Raw genomic sequence first — 22577 nt, forward strand, 5'->3', positions numbered from 1 at the left:
GCGACGGAAGTGCGGCAGTTCTGCCCCCGCTCTGGGGCGCGGTGCCTGCCGGGACATGGAGTCTCGCCGTCCGCCGCCGGCGCGCCCAGTGGCACCTCTTCCGGCGTGGCGCTTGGCGGTTTCCGGTAGTGGCGGCGGTTGCTGTGTCAGGACACCTCGGCGGCCTCCCGCCATGGCGGGCGAGGGCGGCGCGTACCGGCTTCGCTGCTCCCTGGCGGGGCACGGGCAGGACGTGCGGGGCCTGACCCGCGGCCTCTTCCCCCAGGGCGGTTTCGTGTCCGTCTCCCGGGACCGAACTGCGCGGCTCTGGGCTCCTGACGGGTGAGTGCCGGGCCGCGGCCCTCATCGGCAGAGCCGCCGGCGCTGGGCGGGCCTGGGCGGCCGCTGCGGGTTGCGCTCTGCGGGTGGAGGGGCGCGGAGGTGCAGCCGCTGGGGTCCCGCCCGTGCCCCGCCGGCTTGGTCCCCGCGGCCGTGTCCTCGCTCGGGACCCCCGGCTGAATCGGCGGCGGCCGGGGGAGGTGGCGGGCTTGTGCGTGGCGGTGGGAGTCTGTTCGCTGGAGGCGTTGTGATGGGTTTGCGAATGGCCAAGGCATCGCCGCTTGCGTGCCCGCTTTTGGGGAAGGTCGGGTTTGCTCAAACAGTCAACTGTATGTCGGTATTTTTAGCGTGCTTTGCAGGCGCTAATAACGTCTATAAATCTGGGCGTCTTTTTTCCAGGTGGTATTAATGTTGTTTCCACCTCTTGGTATTCAGTACCAAAGTAATCGCGCTAAGTAAAAATGCTGCCTTTTTGACAGTAAGGCGGTATGCTTTGGATATTTTTAAAAAACTTTTTTTGCCTTTGCTGAGCAGACTTCTTTGAACGTAAAATGGAATATGAAGCAAAAACTACACGGAAAACTTAAATACACAAAGACATCGGAAAAGGAAAAAAAACCCTAACACTATTTTCGCTGATACTCATGTTGTACAGGGTTGTCTCCTACTGGATTTGTGTTGCTGAATTCACTCGGTGAATTTTTCAGCGTATCATTGTGACCGGAGGAGGTGCTGCTAAGCGATGTGAATAGGAGATGGTGGACATGTAGGGTATTGCAGGAAGCCACAGGACATATCTCCTCACCTGTCTGTGCTTTCAAATTGTGAACTGCAATTCTGAAGTTGCTAGGCATGGATATTCTTTCCACTGCCTTCCAGCAAAACAGAGATAACTGGCAAATTTGCCTGAATGCTCACGTATGTGTTTAAGTTGATCTCTGTAGCTCTGCAACTGAGGGGGAGGAAGACTAATCTTATTAAGTGTGTCTCATTAAATCTCTCATCAGAAGGGAAAGAACTTGTTAAATTACATAGAAATTTTTTGCTGGAAAGGAAGCCCGATTCTAACCCACAATTTTTGAGGGCTGTATGAGGAAGACATGGGTAACTTATGCAGAGTCATAGTGCTGGTCACGATTATGTCTCTCTGTTTTGAAGACTCTGGTATTACAGTAGGCAGGGTTCAGTGGGTAAGCAAACTGATGTATGTTATTTTTGTTGTTTAAATTTTACAGGAGGGTATGCTACCTGCATTTGTTCTCTGTACCTTCAGCAGAGAAGACATTTTAGAATTTAGAAGAGCGTCACGATTGCCTTATATATCGCAAGCTTTCCAAGCATTAGAGAATGAAGGGTGACAGTGTGATATATGGGGGGTTTTTTTGGGAAAAAAAACCCAAAACAGACACAGAAAGGAAAAAAACCCAAAACCAAACGAACACCACCACAACTCACACATTTATTTTGTGGGGATAAGTAGCTTTTTCTAGTTAGTGCCATAACTATTGAGCTGGATAATGATGAAGAAATAAGGGTGCTGCTTCAATGAGTTACAAACTATTTAACTATTAAACCTCTACAGTGCTCCTAATTAAGAGCCAGTGAATAGATTTGGCAGGCAGTAAACTTTCTTCATTTATGTGCTCTGTTATTTTAGGGTGTATTGGGGTACATATTTGAGTCTTGAGACAACAAAAGATTTCATAAGGGCAAACTGTAACTACCTCTGATCAAATTGGGCACAGTTTTTGCCAACGAGCATGGAAAAACAAAACTAAGTCCTTCCAGGCCTACCATTACTGAAAAACAAGTGGAAAGCTTTAAATATTGCTTACTGGGTTGGAATGCGGGGATATAATTTTTAAGTCTTTCGTTCTTTCTAGGTCATCCATAGTATTTATTCAGCACAATGCAGCATAGTTATTAATTCAAGAGTTGGGAGTATAAAACACCTGTTGTAATTCAGTGCCTCAAATAAGTACTGTTTCTGTCATGACTCTGAACTGATTATCGTATATGTTTAGTCTTAACAGGCGTTTTACTGAAATGCACTGTATGAGTGGCCACTCAAATTTTGTATCTTGTGTGTGCATCATACCTCCAAGTGACCTCTATCCTCGTGGGCTGATTGCAACTGGTGGCAATGATCATAATATTTGCATTTTCACAGTTGACAACCCAGCTCCTCTTTACGTCCTTAAGGGTCATAAGAACACAGGTATGTAGTCATTTTATTTTCGAGTTTGTTGCATAAAAGTTAATGTGATTTGTTAGAGAGGAAATTAAGTTGAAGTTATAAAACTGAATTTTGCTTTCTTTGGTATTTAACATAGCAAATTTTTAATTATGGCCTCTGCAAATAGGATTTTATAGTCTCCGTTCATGCAGTGACTTCATTGCAAGGACTTCCAAGTTTACACTGATAAATGCTTGAGCTTTTACTTTGTATGTGAACACATGGCAATTTACAGAGTGATTACCCTTTTGCCAAGAGTTGCATTTTTAAGCAGTTAATTTAGTTCTCCATGTATTATGCTTAATTTTTATGTCAAAGTCGATAGAAGTAGAAAAAGTGAGCTTCCTAAATAAACAAACTTTCACTGCTCATTTTGTTACCTAGATGGGGATCTAATATTAATTGGTGCTTTAAATACATAGTGAAGACTAAAAGCTCACTGCAGAAATTTCATCTCTCTTTAGTCAGGTCAGTGCAACATGTGACATATTAAACCAATTTTGTGTACCTTTTCTTGAGCTATATAGTAAAAGATTCATCAATTTTCATATTAGCATACTAAGTTTGTCTTTTCATGAGCTGATCTAGTATTTAATAGACCTTTGAACAGTTTAATCATGTTATTACAGGGTGTCAAAAATAAACTTTTTAAGTCTTGGAGGTTTTGGGACTTTTTTAACTGTGTTAAAGAATGGTTGTGGAGACCAGTTTGAAAATACCCTGGACTGCTAAGCAGCACCAAAAATTTATTTTTGTATTATAAACCTCTTGGCTTTCTCTGAGAAGTAAAGATAATGTCACTGTCTAAGGAGGCATGGAATAGCTTGTGTACTCTATAAGAAACCTGGGATGGATGAGTAGTTAAAACAGCATGTGACATGCTCCCTCCAGAGGTGTAAAAAGGGATGAGATGTTCTAGGCAAGTTACCTTTTTGTAGGGGAATCTGTATTTGTAGCAATTTTTACAGTAATGTAAAACATTTAAAAAAGTAAAGTTACATTAATTGTAAAATCTGTTTTAAGGTGGGGGAAAAAGTAGGGCATGACAAGTGGCAGGGGTAGAATACTGTCCAGTTCTCACTGTGGAGTCACAGAAGCAAGAAACATAAGGCCATACTTTCCTTTTATGCACGATTAGATGGACAGGGTACTCTCTGTTTACGACTTAGGTCTTTTTGTAAACTTATTAGTATAACCTTATTAGCACCGTGTGTGTTCAGTTTTATGCCTATGTATTACTGGAGCATTTGCACATTATCTTTTTGCTAAATCTTTAAATGTCACCGCAGTTTCTTGGTAGTAGTATTTTGCCTTCCAAGATGAGCTAAGTATTTTTTGTACGAAATCTTGCTGCTTGAGGACACAAATTAATACGTGTTGATGAAATCTTGGCTTTCTCTGTAATCTCAAAACTAAACCTTTGCATTAATTCTGTGTCTTGACTAGTTACCTAACCTGCTTGTCAACATATTCTGAAGAGATCTGGTACGAAGAGAAATTTAAAAATATGAATGGCAAAAAAATGTGAAATTCTGTAATCTAAGGTGAAGACATTTTTAAGCAGCTCCTTTCTAGGTTGCAGTGCAACTACAGTTCCACTTAATTCTTCCCCAAACTCCTCAACACAAAATGTGCTAGTAATACCAAGTAAATTGCCTTAAATACATCTCTAACTTGCTGGCATAAGATTGGTGGCAATGCAGAAAACTTGTCAGTGCTGATTTGAACGTTCATTCCAGTTTGCAGCCTTTCATCTGGGAAATTTGGCACATTATTAAGTGGATCATGGGACACAACAGCCAAGGTCTGGTTGAGTGACAGATGTATGATGACATTACAGGTATGAAGTTCCTCTACATGAATATAAAATAGGTACTCTGAATTTGATTCTGACAAGTCTAACAATTTTGGTTTTTTGCAGGGTCACACAGCTGCAATATGGGCAGTGAAAATACTGCCTGAACAGGGATTAATGTTGACTGGTTCAGCTGACAAAACTATTAAACTGTGGAAGGCAGGCAGATGTGAAAGAACATTCACTGGTAAATGTTGCTGCAGTTCATAATTTCATCAGGGTTATGTGCTCTTTTGAAAATAGAAAAAAAAAATAACCCCCCCCAAAACCATAGATAAATTGAACAAGTTTTAGTTAGGATTTCTAAAGTCTCTCAAGTTGTATGCCCAGAAATCCCATCACTTTTAGGTTGGGTTTTTTTTTTTTCAGAGAATAATGAGGAATGAATTACTTTTTTTTTTTTTTTAAACTGCTCCCATAATGAAGATTGGTTGCCAGGATTTAGATGTGAGCTAAATAGAAATGGTATACTGCTGAAAGAAAAGCTGCATTAAAATTTTTCCTTTTTTCTGTAAAGGACACGAAGATTGTGTGAGAGGTTTAGCTATTCTCAGTGAAATGGAATTCCTTTCCTGTGCTAATGATGCTAGTGTTCGAAGATGGCAGATCTCTGGCGAGTGTCTGCAGGTATATTATGGACATACAAATTATATATACAGCATCTCTGTCTTCCCTCAATGTAAAGGTAAGAATATTTTTGTGACTATTACCCAACATTCTTCCAAAATGAAATGACAAGGTAGGCATTCTGTAGTTCAGTGGAGCTGCCACAACTAAAGAACTCGGGTAGTACTTAATTTACTTCTTTCCTTTAGCATAAATAATTAAAAAAAATACTGTGATTGACTCCAAGTCACACCTCCATCAGAATTGCTCTGGCAGTATGTGAGATGAAAGGTCCTCAGTTAGGCCTAATTGTAAGGCTTAAGTGAAACTTTGGCGAAGCAATAGGCAAAACTATCATCTAGGTTGCCACTTGTATTTCAGCACTGTTGCAGAGTACTAAAATGGTAATGTGTGGCTTACAAGTTTGAGATAATGTAAATTTAGATACTTCCCCAGAAAGTTTTCAAAGTACATTATAAATAGTTTAGGTTAAGAATTTTATTTGTGGGGCTTAATTGCATTTATTTCAGAGTTAGAGTTTTAGAGGTTCAGAACTAGCTGTTGCAGGCAGTTGCAGAAGAAATTCCAAGTCAGTGACCTTTGTGTGGTGTATGGGACACTTGCACATTTGTTCAACAGGTAAAGTGCATTTATACTAGTGGATGTGTATGTCATAAATCTCTTATGCCTTAAAATTCCTCATTGAGGAGTTTATAGACTTTTGAGAGTGCTTTATGTGTGTTTCCTGAAAAAGCACGCCTACCTTGCAAAAAATCTGAATTTAAAGGAGGTATAGTGTAAGATAAAACAGCGATGGTTATAAAATTGTTCAAAGTTCTTTGCTTAAACTCTTGAAAGGAGGAAGGAATCTTTTGTTTGTCTTGAGCATAATTTCATTCCCTGTCTGGCTGCTTAGTCTGCAATTTATGCACTTTATTTTTTTTGAGAAGACAGCTTTGTGGTGGCTTTCTTTTAGCTCTCGTCTTGCAATTGAGAGTAGTATTAAATTGTAGAAAGGTTCTTTGACTGTTGTAATTTTTAGATGCCCAGTTGCAGAACGGCATCTAGTATCACAGTAGACTAAAATTATGCTTTAAAAGTTTTTGTTTTTTTTCTTTTCAGATTTTGTAACTACTGGAGAGGATAGATCTCTTAGAATCTGGAAACAAGGGGAATGTGCTCAAACAATCAGACTCCCAGCTCAGTCTGTATGGTGCTGCTGTGTGTTAGACAATGGTGACATCGTAGTTGGTGCAAGGTATCCAGGTTTTACTTACAGTGTATTTTTAGATCTAAATCTGCAAACCCTTGATGAAATTGCAAGCATCACTTTAGATATCAGTTTAATTTAGATTTACAAATACAGCCATCAAAGTGTGTGTGTGGATTAAATTTAAACGTGCTATACTTCATCCAAAAAAGTCATTCTCTTGTTATGTGAATTGCAGAGGTAGAGTGAGTTCTTTGGGAATGTGGTAAACCATGAATAGGCTGAGAATGGACTTAGAAGTACTGTATAAAGAACCCTTTTAATAGGCATATCCTACCTTGATTTTAAAATTACACTAGGGATAGGGTTATCTGCTCAAGTCCTTCTCTGGGTGTTTTTAGCATGAGAGCGAATTCCTTTCATAAAAATAATTGGAAGGGGTTGTTAGAAATAATGATGGTTTCTTGTGACATAGAAGTCACTGTTAGAATGTATGTAATCATTTTGACATTTAAAATAGTATTTCTGTTTGAATGTTTTCTCTCCATTCAGTGATGGAATTATAAGAGTGTTTACAGAGTCTTTGGAACGTACAGCAAGTGCTGAGGAGATTCAAGCTTTTGAAAATGAGCTTTCCCAAGCATCCATTGACCCTAAAACTGGTGATTTAGGAGATATTAATGCTGATGACCTTCCTGGAAGAGAACATCTTAAAGAACCTGGTAAGTTGTACTTTTCTCATGTTAGAGATGCCTCCAAATCTTGATTCTGAGGTATTGAAACTTTCCATGGTTTCCAAAATTAAGGCTTTGATTACTTTCAGTAGAATTGCTGAAGAAAACAGCTTAATTTTGCTCTACTATCCTTTCATTGATTCTTTTGGAGGCAAGGCTCTAGTTTAAATACACATATATTTTTTTTTGTAGACTAAAATGGTAAAAAATATTTATCTTACGAGATAATTTAGAAGAAGGTGGAATTCAGGATGCTGCAGCATGTTCAAGATGTTTTGGATCTGTTATGCCAGCTGTGCCAATAATACATGAGACAGTTATGTAATTTGCAAAAGGACTACTAAATGTGGAATTTTCTTCCTAAAAGAAAAGTAGATGCAAATTTTCTGATTTAGCTTTTGGCTTGAAAAAGAGTTTGTCTTGATTGAGTCAATTTACACTTTCAAGGTACTTGGGAGATTACTGAGAATACAGTGGAAGCAGTGGTAGTTAAGTTTACTCTTAAATAGACAAATACTTTTTCCCAAGGTGAAGTAACCAGGGACCTCAGCCCTTGGCTCTGATCAGCAAGTGGCATAAATCTTACAATCATATGAAGCTTCCCATCTCGTTAGACTATGGGAGAATGTCACCTCTTTTGATTGTCATCTCCTTGGGAAAATGGTAAACTTCTGAAATATTTGACTTAAGGATTGCTTTTGCAACTTAGTCTGGTAGCAGATACCATTACCATAATTGTAAAATGCCATTGTCAAGATTTCTGCTATTCTTCTTGTGGCATGTAGTATCTAGTTACTTCTTGTGCTGTGACTTTAAATCATGGTGAACTGTTGGTCTTTTCCATCTTTAAGTTTGAGCGCTATTTGAAGACTTTTTTTTCCTCTCCTAAAGTAAATCATATTCTTGAATTTGTTCAAACTCTTAAACACTACTGTCTACAGGAACAAGAGATGGACAGACACGGCTTATTAAAGATAATGGAAAAGTAGAAGCATATCAGTGGAGTGTTAGTGAAGGAAGATGGATAAAGATTGGCGATGTTGTCGGTTCTTCTGGAGCCACACAACAAACATCTGGAAAGGTTTTATTTGAAGGAAAGGTATATGCAAACTTCAGTTGGTTTTATTCCTTCCAAAGTAAAATGCTTAATTTCCCATTAAAAATTTATTTCAGTCTTTGTGTAGATAAAATATAATTTAGAAAATAGGTATTTGTTGGTATTTTTTTGTCGTCTTTGATCTATTAAAACTCAGCGGTAGAAGTATAAGTACTTGCTTTATTACTTCTGAAACATGTTCTGTAAAACAAGCAAGCCAATGGAGACAAATTATTTTGGAGAAAGGTAAACTATTAGTAGAGAAATGATCAAGTTCTCTAGTATTTATTGCTAATACCTTGAAAAGTTATTTTTAACTTCCTTTCCAAAGGAAGTGAACCATACAATTTATAATGTGAGGCTTACCTAAAATATTAGGTACCAGGCTTTCTGTACCCCTTTTCTGTAGTAACTTTTGAACCTGAAGAGAGATAAGCTGAAAAATGTTTCCTTTACTGAAATACACACAGAAAAGTGTCTGTCTAGTGCCACCACAGAAGGAATGCCTTTGAGATACTAATTTTGCCTCTCACATGGTTTAAAGAAACCTTAGGAATTTGTTGTTTTCTAGTATTAGAAGTGTGCTTTTAAGACTGAAGTTTTTTGAGGCATCTGACTGCCCTATGGCTTTGCAGGCAGCCAGAGCTGTCCATGAGGGTTACCTGATGCATCTGTTATTTTGTAATATATCTGCACACGTTATCATGATACATTGTTCTAGCCTGCTCTTGAGATAGAGAATTCAGGAAAACGCAGGGTATGGTTTAAGTATTTTTTTACTTGCACCCTGTGTAGGAGAGTATTATTGATGCAATCTGCAAGTAGCAGTATTAAAATTTTTAGGCTTAGCCGTGGGCCATTATTAGTCTGCATTTGATACTCCTTATGCAAAAAGTGCTGACAAACGTCTAATTTATTTTTATTTTTATTCTGCTTAAAGGAGTATGACTATGTTTTCACTATTGATGTAAATGAAAGTGGGCCTTCCTACAAACTGCCATATAACATCACTGATGATCCTTGGCTGACTGCATACAACTTCCTGCAAAAGAATGATCTAAATCCTATGTTTCTGGATCAGGTGGCCAAGTTCATTATGGACAACACTAAGGGGCAAACACTGTTGAGTACAAGTGCTCAATTTTCAGATCCATTTACAGGTAAAAGTTTTAAACTTAAATGATGACATCAGTCACTCCTCCCAGTTTTGTGTCATCGGCAAACTTGCTGAGGCTGCACTCTGACCCATCTTCCAGATCATTAATGAAGATGTTGAACAGGACTGGATGCAGTGCCAATGCCTGGGGTACACCACCAGTGACTGGCTTCCAACTAGATGTTGTTACACTGATTACCACCCTCTGGGCCTGGCTGCTCAGTCAGTTTTCAGTCCATCTCACTCTCTGCTCAGGCAAACTTCAGTTTCATAGCTCCTGCACTTCTTGTACAGGACTTTCATGTCCTCAAATGATTGAGGGCAAGGCACAGATAGATCTGACAAGAAAAATATGAAAACTTGACAAACTTCGGAAGTATTTGTGAGAACAAATCTTCAACAAAATTTTAATCAAGCCAGTTGTATTCTTCAGTCTAGTCTTTTTTCCAGTAGAAGAAAACTCCAAGAGGTGGCCAGGTGCTATTAAGGCAATTAATAAAATACAAAAATTTAGCTAGAGAATGAACTGAAGTTTGAGTGAAATACATAAATGACCCTTTTTCAGGCAGGAAATAGAACTAGAGTAAGTTAATTACTCATAAGTTGAACATGTTAATCAGTTACATCCTGCTTATCGCATTTACAAAATAAACCAGTCTTACTTCAACTACTTTCAGAAAGATGAAGTTAGGAATAAAATGTCGTTAAAATAATTGAGCTAAATCTCTTTCTTGCAACAAACTAGAAATGAGAATACAGGCTGTTAATCAGGTTTAGATGTAACTCACGGAGCTGCAGTCATCTGAACTTACGCACAACTTTTGATTGAGCTGTGTCCAAATATGCAATGCGTATGCCCCAGAAAACAAATTTCTGACTTTCAAATAATGATGAAGAATTTGTTCAGCAGCAGGAGACTTCTGTGTGGATAGGATCAGACTTCTTATAATGCCACAATAAACAATAAGACGTATTTGATGTTTGGCTTTATTTTTGAGCTGCTTCTGTCTGAAAAGTATTGACATTTTAATAACATCAAGCTGTGTATAGTAGTCATTGCTTTTCTTACTGTTTCACTAGGTGCTGGACGTTATGTTCCAGGCTCTTCATCTGGATCAAGTTCAATACCTGCGGCAGATCCATTTACAGGTAATGTAAAATTCATAATCTGTCTTGCTAGCATTTAAGATGCATATTTTATCGTGTTCAGCTGCATTCAGTGTTTGGCTCCAGACCACTGTTTCTTGCAGTTCTCCATTTCGGGCAGTAGTGTGGGACAGACTGATAAGGTGGACTCTGCCACCGTCAAAGCATGTCCAGATCTGTTCAGCAGAGGAGACCCCTCTGCTGTCTGGAGAGCCCTCATGTCGCTCTGTCCTCTACAGCAGAGGAGTAAGGTCTTAAACCTTATGTTTTGTTAAAATCTCATATGCATGGCCAACACAGGAATGTGTATATTCATAGAGGTATTTTTCTTTTTTCCCTTATTCCTTTTGTCTTATTACATGACCATTATTCATACCTTCCACCCTAAATTTTAGATTTTAACCCTCCCTGGCATAGCTAGTTTAAAGTCCTCCTCACTAGTTTAGCAAGCCTGTTTGCAAAGACATTCCAGCCCTGCTTTGTCAGGCTTATCCCATCCCTGATCAGTAGCTCTTGCTCCTCAGAGAGGGTCCTGTAGTCATTGATGCCAAAGTCCTGCCTGCAAAACCAGCCCTGCAGTGAGTTGCTGACCTACTTGATGAGTCTGTTTCTACTCAAGTGCTTTTGCTTTGCTGGCAGCAGCAAAGAACCACCACCTGGGCCCTTCACACTTGCCCCCGGAGCTCTCTAATCACTCTTGATACTTTCCAGGACTTCCTTGGCAGTATCATTGATGCCCATGTGGAAGAGTAGCAGGGTAATAGTCTGAATGTCAGGCAAGCCTTGGCAGTCTCTCTGCAGCATCCTGGCTCTCAGCAGACACCAACCTCCCAAGATGTCATGTCATGTCAGTAGATGTGTGCCTCCATACCCTGCAGGAGGAAGCCTCCCATCACTGCTGCTTGCCTTTCCCCTTTTTGCAGACACGACATGCAGTCTCAGCTGGCTCTGATGCATCCCCTGTTGCGTGTTTGTCCTCATCAGTGCCAAGGCGCTGTGCCTGTTCTGCAGTTGCAGATCTTCAGGTGGAGCAGAAGTGTTCCCCATCTTGACAGTCTTTCTCTGCTCCTATTCTACTCTGGTCTCCAGCTGTGTCTCCTCCATTGCTTTATGTGGCTTAGGCTGTGGTCTCTGCAGATGCAAAGACCCTGCAGTTCCTTCACTTGAGGCCTCAGTACCACAGAGTCCATCTCCCACAGGAGAGGCCACTGCTGGCCTCAGGCACAGAGCAAGGCCAGGCCTGGGCAGCGGTGCCCTCCCCCTGGAGCTTGTCATGGATAAGGTATCTGCTGTGCTGAGGGCCTTTGCACCACTGGGTGCCAGAGACCAGGCCAGAATGTCTCCCAGCTGTGGGTCACTTAGCTTGCAAATGCCATCATCACCACCAGCACCACCCTCACATATACATAGATTTAATCCTTAAATGTCAGGAAGTGAAGATGACTTCTTTTTAATTCCTTTAGTGCAAAATAACACCTTTAATAGTGATGTTTGAAAGCTAGTAACTTTATACAGGTGCACATTACCTCTTTACTGATGGTGGTGTTTAAAAAGCCTAATGTTTCCATTCAGGTGCTGGTCGCTATGTTCCTGGTTCAGCATCAAATGCAGTAGCTCCAGTGGGTGGAGCTGATCCATATACAGGTAAGAGATGATGCCTGCCAATGAAAAGCATCCCTGATCTTTTGCTTTGGTTTTTCCTTTGACAATGATTCTATATTGATGCAAATTTATACTTAATTAAAAATAATGAGCCAAGTGAAGCTGCTTATTGTCTGGAAATTATTCAGAAAATGGGGATAACAGAGCCTTCCTTTACATGCAGGAATCATGCACAGAAGCTTTAAAATATATGATGTAATCTGTTTTTGAGAGGATTTTTGGTTTCCTTCTAGTTATGTTGTTGATCAAAGAAATTGATATATGTGTGTAATTTCCATTAAGTAGTATCAGCCACTAATTCACTTGTGATTCTAGGAAAATATTGTAAGTCATAGATTATAGCTTTTTAATACTCTTTTTCTAAAGAGATTTCAGGCTACTATTGCATGTGACATAACTTGGTCATATCTGCAATATAGAAAAACCTTGCCTCATTCATTATGAAAATAATCAAAAGACAAGATTTCAGGGGCAGCAGGGTTCTTTGTTCTAAAACGACCCTTGCCATTTTCATGTCTTATCTGCAATACCCATTCCTATGAATGACTCTGTATTTAGTTCATGTACTTCAGAAATCACTGTTAATAATTTACACTTGTACGGTAAATTTTTACATTGGGGAGAACAGTTTGTGAAGGTATTGCTTTAAGCTTTAACCCTTGAATGCAAAAATAATGTAGGGAATGACAGCTATTTGCATAAGCATTCAGTGTTTTTAAAAGATATTTTTCTGAGTAATGTCCAGCAGGAGAGACTTATTGGTAGGATATTGTTATGTGTCAGACACTTCGGTACACTGTTGAACTTTTCCTACTTCCTTTATGTAGGAATGGGCGCCTACCAATCAGCTGCAGCGAAAGTTGAAAATATTTATTTTCCGAAGAAGGATGCTGTCACCTTTGACCAGGCCAATCCTACGCAGATACTGGGTCTGTGTTTTAATTTCAGGGATGGTTTTATTTTTCATCTGTCTGAAGTAACTTCACTTTTGATCTTTTCAAAAAGCTAAGTGATTTTCCATAGCTTTCCGACTGTTTCTTGGTTTTGACCTTTCAAAATTGCATTCATCGCTTTAATGGTGCATGTATTTGAAGGCTTAGGAGTATGAGTAAATTTCACAAGAACTCTAATACAGGATATCCAATTTTTTTTCCTCTTGGCTTATGTCTGCTGTTCGGCATCTTTTTTTATCAAGCTGGTTCATTTGGATACTGTACTTTTTTTTTGCCTAGCTGCTGGGTATGCAGGTCACATGCAAACCCTTTCTGATCTTGCTCATGAAAGTTTTAGTTCACCAGATAGCCATACAGTGTAATCTATGAAGTTTTAAAGTAAGGTATTCTGCAATTTCACAGGTTGTAATAGTCACTTCTATATTTAAGCAGAACACTCTGCATACCAGAAAAAGAAAACAGTGTATAATATTTAGTAGTTATACACATTTTTGGTAAATGTTATTGACTTGTTTTTCCCTCTCTTTTCCCATGTTTCACTCCTATTCTGCTATGTCATCTTCTACATTTTCTGTAAATGTTCCACAGAATCTCTACCTTATTTGTCACCAGTTTATTTCAGTATGTTTCTGTAGAGTGCCTTAGTACATTTATGGGTTTTGTAAAACTAATTTGTATTCACAGTGTACCTGCCTTGAAGATCTCCAAACTAAAATTCTCTTGCTTCCTTCCCTCCCCTTTTTAAACAGAGCTTGAAAATTTTGTCATTGTCTAGATAGTCTGACAAGGAGACTTAAAACAAGAGATTATGCTTTTAGAAAAAGTATACCTTCATCTTTATCCAACTCCTTTAAGACGGCAAGCTCCTGGCCTTACAGTCATGGAATCATAGAATGGTTTGGGTTGGAAGGGACCTTTAAAGATCACCTAGTCCAACCCCCCTGCCATGGGCAGGGACATCTTTCATTAGGTCAGCTTGCTGAAAGCCCCATCATCCTGACCTCAAACACTTCCAGGGATGGGGCATCCACAGCTTCTCTGGGCAACCTGTTCCATTGTCTGTCTCGGTTTAAAACCATTACCCTTTGTCCTATTGCTACAGGCCCTGGTAAAAAGTCTCCCTCCATCTTTCTTATAAGCCCCCTTTATATATTGAAAGGCCGCAATAAGGTCTCCCTGGACCCTTCTCTTCTCCAAGCTGAATAACTGCAACTCTCTCAGCCTTTCCTTATAGGAGGTATGTCTGATTTTCGTGGCCCTCCTCTGGACCCGCTCTAACAGGTCCATGTCTGTCTTGTGCTGGGGACCCCAGAGCTGGATGGGGTCCCACTCCAGGTGGCGTCTCAGGAAAGTGGACAATCACCTCCCTCGACCTGCTGGCCACACCTCTTATACAGCCCAGGATACCATCAGCTTTCAGGGCTGCAAGCGCACATTGCTGGCTCACGTCCAATTTTTAATCCATCAGTACCCCCAAGTCCTTCTTGGCAGGGCTGCTCTCAATCCACTCATCGCCCAGTCTGTACTGATACTGGGGATTGCCCTGACCCAGGTGCAGGACCCTTGCACTTGGCCGTGTTGAACCTCATGAAGTTTGCATGGGTCCACTTCTCAAGCCTGACAGGGTCTCTCTGCGACCCTCTGGGGCCTTGTCTGCAGTATTGCTCTTTTACGTATTGTTCAGGTTTCATTTTCTGTTTAAAAATACCAGTCAGAAGAATCTTCAGTTAGCTTCATCCTGTTTCCCTGAATTTTCCTGTGCTCTGGTATTTGTTCAGGGAGAAGGTAAGGGATCACAAACTAGAAAATATTTTTCTGGAGGTTGTCACTAGTAAATAGATTTAGCCTCCTTTTAGTTGTGCACAGATTTTACAGTAAAATTTTGTCCAGAATTTACTAGGAGGGAGAATGGCAAGACTGGCTGACTTTCATTCTGCTACATTATAGCAAAGCAGAGACTTCTACTTAGGCTTAAAAACATACTGCATCAGTTTATTTTTGTCCAATATTCTTGAAGGATAACTGTGTTAGCTACAGGCTTAGTGGGTGGTTTGGTTTTTGAAGCTTAGAATCTGAAAACTAAGTTTACTGAGTTTCCTGCAGTTTTGTAACAGTGCATGGTTAAATACACTTGTAAATATTATGGCTGGACCGGGATAGATTTAATAGCTGTATATTTGTTTTTTCATAAGGCCCACAGTTGATTTTTGTGCATACTATAAAACTCATAAGGGTGTACTAATGAAATGCTGCCTGCTTGTGTGTTTATTGACATTCTGGAAGACCCATGATTGGAGGTGCTTAATGCTAGATCCATTTTAAGGAAAATGCTGTACATTAAAATAATTTTTCCAATACTTTGATTTTTAAATTACATTGAAATTTGAATATAGGGCATGGTGCAATCATATTTTGCTTATGGCACTTAAATAATAAAAATACAAAAACTGTGATTACACTAAGAACATAGTTTCTTTATTGTTTTTACTACTTAATGATAGAAAAGGGCAAAAAAGGAATCTTATTTCAGTTATGAAAACTAACGGTCTTGTGATTCTTTTCTGCATTTTTGGCCTGTATGTAGGCTAAGATGTGAATTCTGTATCTCTGTGTTGCAGTATTAGAGGGGGCTTAATAGTAACAATCATTGTGACGATTAAAAACTTAAAATTAGAAAGATGATGACACTGGGAAAAGTAATGTTTAAAAATCTAACACCCCCCCCCAAAAAAAAAGCAATTACAACTGTTTGTGAAGTGTTTTTATAGTATTTCATTCAAGATCTGGATTTGTGAATTTCTAATGTCAGAAAGCCATGCCTCTTCTATTGGTCTTACAGGCAAATTAAAGGAACTTAACGGCAGTGCAACTGAAGAACATAAGCTTACAGAGGATGACTTGATAATCCTAGAAAAGTTATTGTCTGTGACATGCAACACCTCTTCAGAAACACCTACAGCACAGCAACTTCAGACTTTATGGAGAGCAGTTAACTGGCCAGAAGGTAGACACTTGCAATTATGTTTTTGTACTGTCATCTCATCAATACTTCACCATGAACTAGAAGTCTTGTTATGCTGACTGTCACACAGGGTCTGTCCCAAAGAGTTTATAACCCAAATAGAAACCAGAAGATGATAAATAGCTAACAGTGCTGATCAGTAGCAGGGGCAGTGACATGAATTGCAAAATGGGGAATTGGTTCTCAGGTTTTGTTGTTGGCACAACAGTAAACATAAAGGAGAAATTTGATATAAACATTAGTCATGGTTATTTCATTAGCAGGAGCATCCTTGAGAAAGAGGTGTTGAGGCTTGTTTGGAAATGGAGCAAAGAAGTGTGAGGTTGGAGTCTTAAGTTACCAAATGAGAGATGAAATTATGGAGAAAAATTACTTTAAAAATCTCAAAAGTAGCTCCTGCTAAATATGGTACAAAAGAAGTTACTGAAGCTAGGTTATGTGGTCAGAACTGCATTAGTGAAATGACATTCTGAATGAATGCAAGAGTGGAGGTGATATAATTTCATTTACTGATGGATTGGAAAGACTATTTTGGTTGCTACTGTACATTCTGGAAAAAATGGATACATTTCATATACAAATATCTAAATATGCAGTTAAAATGAACTATTTTCTTGAAATGGCAGTTGAAGACTTGGTATTAAAAATTCATGTTCATTATATAACATCATTTAAACTGTTTTGTACAGCTGGGAGCTGGTGATGGCTAATGTCTTCATACCTTTTAGACCCTTTGTATTGTACATAGTGTTAATTCTCAAGATTCTGTATATCTGCAGGAAAAACTGCTTAATAAGCAGCTAGCAGGTTCAGCTTTGATTTGGTTATAAGCATGGCATACTGATAGTAGACCCAAGGAGCCAGATGTATTTGAAATTTGGTGAAGTGGGGGAGAACTACTGAACAAACTCTTAAGTTCCGTTTCCTTACAATGATTTCCAGCTGATCAGTTGAGGACTTTTGTTTGTTTCTTTGCAAATGATGTCTGAGAGTTGAAGGTAGTCTAAACATTTTTTTCTCGTTTTTCTTTCTGTAAGCAGTTCTGTAGCTGTACTAAACTGTAAGATATGGAATGAGGACAAAGGGAGATGCTGAGGTGTTGAGTCACTGAGAAGCTTTCAGAGACCTTTTCGCATTAGCTAATATTTTGTGCTTGCCTTCGGTGTTCTCAATTAGAGCTGTTAGGAAAGACTTTAAGATTTTTTGCAAAGCATTGTGTTTATCCTAAATAAAGGAGCATGTTTTCTGTGATTAATTGAAGTGTTACTAGAATGGATTTGTCAATACTTGTCTTTATGAATTTCAAACAACGTGTGCTTTACCTGAATCTCTTCCTGCATGAAACCATTACTGTCTGTTCCCAAAGCAAGGGGTTTAGGAATGTCTGTATCTGAAAGAAAATCACCAGCACATTTGCACATAATGCAATATTATCACTAAAATATTTTTTTGTTTTGTTTCTTAGATATTGTCTTTCCAGCCCTAGACATTCTTAGATTGTCTGTCAGGCATCCCACTGTGAATGAGAACTTCTGCAGTGAAAAGGATCACGTACAATTTATCGTCCTTCTCCTTAAATTTCTGAACCCTAAAGGAAAGCAAGCAAACCAGCTGTTGGCACTTAGAGCTCTTTGCAATTGTTTCGTCAGCCAGGCAGGCCAGAAGCTCATGATGGAACAGAGAGATGAAATAATGACACAAGCAATAGAAATGAAATCGAGCAATAATAAGAACATCCACATTGCGCTTGCCACACTGACACTGAACTATGCTGTATGTTTACATAAAGTCAACAACATTGAGGGCAAAGCTCAATGTTTATCAGTAATCAGCACAGTTATGGAAGTTGTTCAAGATCTTGAAGCCATTTTTAGACTGCTCGTGGCTCTTGGGACACTAATCAGTGATGACACAAATGCTGTGCAATTAGCTAAGTCTCTTGGAGTTGACTCTCAAATAAAAAAGTATGCCTCTGTATCAGAACCAGCTAAAGTAAAGGAGTGCTGTAGGTTTGTTCTTAATCTGCTATAATTGTTTGTTTTTCTTAGCACTTGGAAGATGGTGTATGCAGGAAAAAAAAAGATGCTTCTGTTCATATTTTGTGACAGACTATAATTGAGAAAATACTGTGGATTAATTAAATTTGATTTGTTGCAAGATACAGAGCAAATAAAACTTTTTACACTGTTTGGCATTTGACTGCTTTTCTGAAGTCTATAGTGCACAGGATCTTTGCAGGAAGTCCTTCTGACGTAGCTCAGATCAAAATAGATCAGCAAGAAGTCAAACCATCTCAGTACTTAAAGGTCACCTAGATGGAAATGTAGGAAATGGCTGTGATTCAGTGACTGTCGACTCCGACACCCACCTCAACCACATTTCTATGTTTCAGCACAATGAGTCTGCTTCTTGACTGTGCTTTTTGTCAGCAGAGAAGGGGCCCTGAGAACGGTTAAGTTCAATGGTGCTTTTCACAAGCTTGTTAGTTAACATTGTTTAGTATTAACCCTGGTCAAATATGCTGGTAAGGAAATGGCATTTACCTAATTTTCCATCAGCTTTTTTCCACTTCTTTTTTGAAACCTAGCTGTTTTATGGCTCTTCCTGCTTTTAACCTAGAATCAGGTGACTTTTTGAGGGGTAGAATCTTTAACTGCCATTAGATGTCATGCGTCACTTGTGAATATCTTGCAGCTTGTAAAATGGCTTGAACTTCTACAAGAGCTTTTATATGACTTTTAACTTTTAATGACAGGAATACTCCACCAGTTGATAGCAAGTATCTTACTCTAAAGTATGTTGTAAAGTATTAGATGATTTTTAAAAAAAAAAGTCATCTTGAAGAGTGGGGGAGAAATTTAGGTGCAGAGAACAGGTTGAGCAGCATGAACTGGAAGATTCTTCATAGAGGTGGTCGATGCCCCAAGCCCTGATGCCCGTCAGTGTTTGAGAGGCATTTGGACAATACCCTTAACAACATGCTTCAACTTCGGTCAGCCCTGAAGTGGTCAGGCAGTTGACTTGATCATTACAGGTCCCTTACAACTGAAATATTCTAGACTGTACAAATGTAAAGTCACGTTTTATGAAGTAGCTTTAACATAATAACTGTGGTGACTGTGAAAAGGGAAAATAATATTTTACAGCTCTCCCAGCAGATCCAAGATGTTCAGCTCAAAAGGGGAATGTTATTTCCTACGGCTCCTGCAAATGTTACACTTTGGTTTAGAATTAAGATGAAGTCAAGATGGTCAATGTTCAAGTTACATTTTTCCTTAGGCTAATAGAATGGGAAACATGGAAAAAAACAGGCAAGCTCTTCTAGCATATGAGCTCTTCATCACATGATAGCTGTCTGCCTCATCTGTGCCAGATGTGAAGGATTTTGTGACCAAGAGCTCTAACTTTTTTTGCTCCATCTAACTGAACTGTCTGAATTACTATATTACTTCCAGCAAACCTTGCTTCTCAGATCCTTGGTTGCACACTTGTACTGTTACACTTCTGTTGAATTTCCGGATACTTATCCTCACAAGTCTTGATCATGGTCTTGGTCACAGTTTTTCTCATTTGATCCATTGCAGGTTCATGTGTAAGGCAGTCCAAGAGATTATTCAGGATTTACAGTGCTTAACAATAGATAAACCCTTTCTGGGAAAACATCTAAGAAGCTACCTTTAGGAAACGTCTCTGTGAAATAATGTGCCTGACTGTTGAATTTTTGTTGCCTACTATACAATTGTTCTTGAAGCTTTAGCTTTTTCATGTTGTGCTCTTTTAACTGTGTTTGTACATGTGCTATTTTAAGAAATCTATACTCATCTAACATTTTGGTTTTGTTATTGTGGGATTGCTCTGTTACAGATTACCTCTTTATGTGAAAATTGTCATGAATTTCCCAGACCAAAAATTAATGTTTATATTAATAAACATATTCTGGCAACTCCAATAAATGGTATATTAAGAGATAGTACAAAATTCACTTAAATTTGCAGGGAAATGATGGGGCACAGCAAAAAATCCTTCATCTGGGGACTGCAGCACTACATGTTAAGCAAGATATACAAAGCAGGCCAGGAATATTTGGATAGAAGGACAGCTGCTGCTACAGGGTACTGTGATACCTGACCGTTCCATGATGTAGCGTTGTCTGAGGGAACAGAGGGATTGGGGGACATTGGATTCCATCCCCAAAGAATTGTCCTTGGAGGGTCTGTCTCCGCAGAGACATGCAGTGGCAGCATAGGCAATGGAGGTAATGTGTAAAGGAGGTAATGGAAAAAAAAAGTTACAACACACAGCAAGATCTTACAGTGTGTTGTAAGATCTTACAACAAGGGGTTTTTTTAATTGACACAGAAGCGTCTTGGTGTTCTTAGGTCTTCATGCATTCGTGCAGTAGCTTTCAGTGAGGATTTTCCCAAGCTAGCAAAACTGGGTACGTGCTAACACAGGTTGAATGCAAAAAGGGGAGAAACTCTCATCTTTTACAAAGCAGTGGACATTTTTTTTTCTGTCTTCTGACATATAACAACTAAATATCCTCTTTTTGTCGGTACTATCTTGAAAATGAATAATCGCTATTGCTCGTTTTAAATGACACTGTTCTAAAACTCCATTGTGGTACACATAAGCATGCATGTATATAAACACACAAATATATGTAAGTGTGCTACAAAATCTGCTGCTGAGATCACCAACAACTAGAAAACCTTAAGGAGGTCACCAGGATGAAGTTTCCGTTTCAGTGAAAGGATGTTAAATCTATGCCTAGGAAACGTGCCAGACAGGGAGGTCCACGGTGTACAATCTTACAGGACCAGAGGACGTTGAAAACAACTATGTGCCTAGCATGGAACTCAGAGCTGGCTTCCTATCTACAAGCAATAAACCTCAAATAAGATCTGTGTGCTAAGTGCTCCTGATTTGATTCATCAGGGGAATAGTAAAAGTATGTTTGAGAGATTTCAAAAGCCCCTTGGAGAGAAATTGTGTCCTCCGCTAAGAATTCAAAGCTTCTCAGTAGACGATATAATTCTTCTGCTGGCATCTTTTTCTAAGCTAAAATGGAAGCTCTTTGAAAGAACAGCAAACAGCACGTAGTAGCACTTCACATTAAACCTTTGTTAGGCCTGCCTTGGGTCTTATGAAGTGGAAGTACTTGGGATCTGCTTAGACCAGAACTCAGCAAACAATATAAAATGCCTTACTAGGAAACTGAAGGAGGAATCAAAACTGAGTTAGGTCAGCACCAACTGCTGTAGTTGCCAAAACAAATGGAGACTACAGTCACATAACCTGGGATACATGAATCAAAAGATTTCTGTAATGATTATTATTATTATGACGCACTTTGCTCTCATCAGGGCCTAATCTTAAGCAGACTTTTAAAAACTACTCAGTCATGTTCAGATTGCAGACAGAAATAGACTAACTTCAGTCTGCAAACCTATTTCATTAAAAGCACTGTACATTGAACTATACATTCATGAATCGTTGGACGCAGTCACTTCTCTACAACGTAATATGCTAATCTACTATAGAAGAGTGGTACCATAGATCAGTACTAAAAAGGTAACTGTAAATGCTTTAGCAAATATTATAACCTGCTGGTTCCAATTGTGTGAAATTTTGTTTAAAAATATTTAGTTAAACTGTCTTAGCTGAATTTGATCCATTACTATATACTGATCAATTTCCTTTTATTTTCTCCCTCTCTTTAAACTATCAACAGATGCAAAGTCTTGGAACACTAGACATTTCCCACCTTTTCAAAATGTGTACTGAATAGACTGTGAAATTAAATGTTCAGTAACAAGGTGCCATACGTGACTGTTGAAAGCCTAAGGGAATATCTGGGCATTTTCAGGTTTCCTATTCTTCCAATGGACTTTTGATGTTTATTCACTGTAGCTATTGAGCTTTCCATTTTGTTGGGAAATTTTTTTTCTAGACTTTCCAATTGCAAAGATGAATTTGCAAATGTGGACCAAGTCACTGTTGATCTGTATCAAACACATGGAAAAAAGAAGTGTTACGTATGAACTACCCCTTTTTGACAGTAAATTTTAAAGCCTAACTGTGACCACATAAATGCCAATATTGTTAGAAATTGTTTTATCAACACACCCGGTTAGCTTCTGTACTCTGTCTGCATAGATGCTGCATTCATTGAAAACATAGTCCACACAAATAAAGGTGCAGGTTTTCTATAAAAATAGCAGATCAGGCAGTTATTAGGTATTTCATTATTCCTGATTCATCTTTAACACTTGTCCTGTTTGCATGCCTAAGCATATATTGCTTAACCTTTTATTTTCTGTGTAGTTGCTCAAGGGATCTCATTTTCCTGTCAAACTTGTACACCCCTCATCAACATTTCCTAATTACATTACCTCTGCCATCTTGGGAGTACACTAAGGCTGTCATTTTGTGATGATAAATATGAAGATCTATTCCCACCCATCCAAGTAGTCTAACAACACAGACTAATCAGGATCAACTCTGACCCTGTGACTGCACATTATCCAACTCTGCAGGGACTCACCCTTTCTGAAAAAGGAACAGATGATACATAATAAAT

General features: G+C 39.0%; 1 protein-coding gene and 1 long non-coding RNA gene across 2 annotated transcripts; one reads left to right on the plus strand and one right to left on the minus strand.

Annotated features, from left to right (window-relative positions):
• The first annotated feature begins 55 nt into the window (after window positions 1-55).
• Window positions 56-18183, plus strand: PLAA (phospholipase A2 activating protein). The gene is made up of 14 exons (XM_076361643.1): window positions 56-321; window positions 2343-2536; window positions 4294-4394; window positions 4476-4596; window positions 4927-5094; window positions 6138-6273; window positions 6778-6947; window positions 7901-8058; window positions 8996-9215; window positions 10292-10360; window positions 11930-12001; window positions 12847-12948; window positions 15812-15976; window positions 17460-18183. The coding sequence occupies exons 1-14, from the start codon at window positions 56-58 to the stop codon at window positions 18023-18025; spliced, it is 2508 nt and encodes an 835-aa protein (XP_076217758.1). The 3' UTR covers window positions 18026-18183.
• On the minus strand, window positions 9591-11933 carry LOC143172337 (uncharacterized). Its single transcript, XR_012997331.1, has 2 exons — window positions 11884-11933; window positions 9591-9691 (listed from the first exon to the last, which is right to left on the minus strand). It is a non-coding gene; the product is annotated as an uncharacterized LOC143172337 (long non-coding RNA).
• Window positions 18184-22577: the final 4394 nt, after the last annotated feature.

The sequence above is a fragment of the Aptenodytes patagonicus genome, chromosome Z (assembly GCF_965638725.1).
Source record: "Aptenodytes patagonicus chromosome Z, bAptPat1.pri.cur, whole genome shotgun sequence".
Classification (NCBI taxonomy): domain Eukaryota; kingdom Metazoa; phylum Chordata; class Aves; order Sphenisciformes; family Spheniscidae; genus Aptenodytes; species Aptenodytes patagonicus.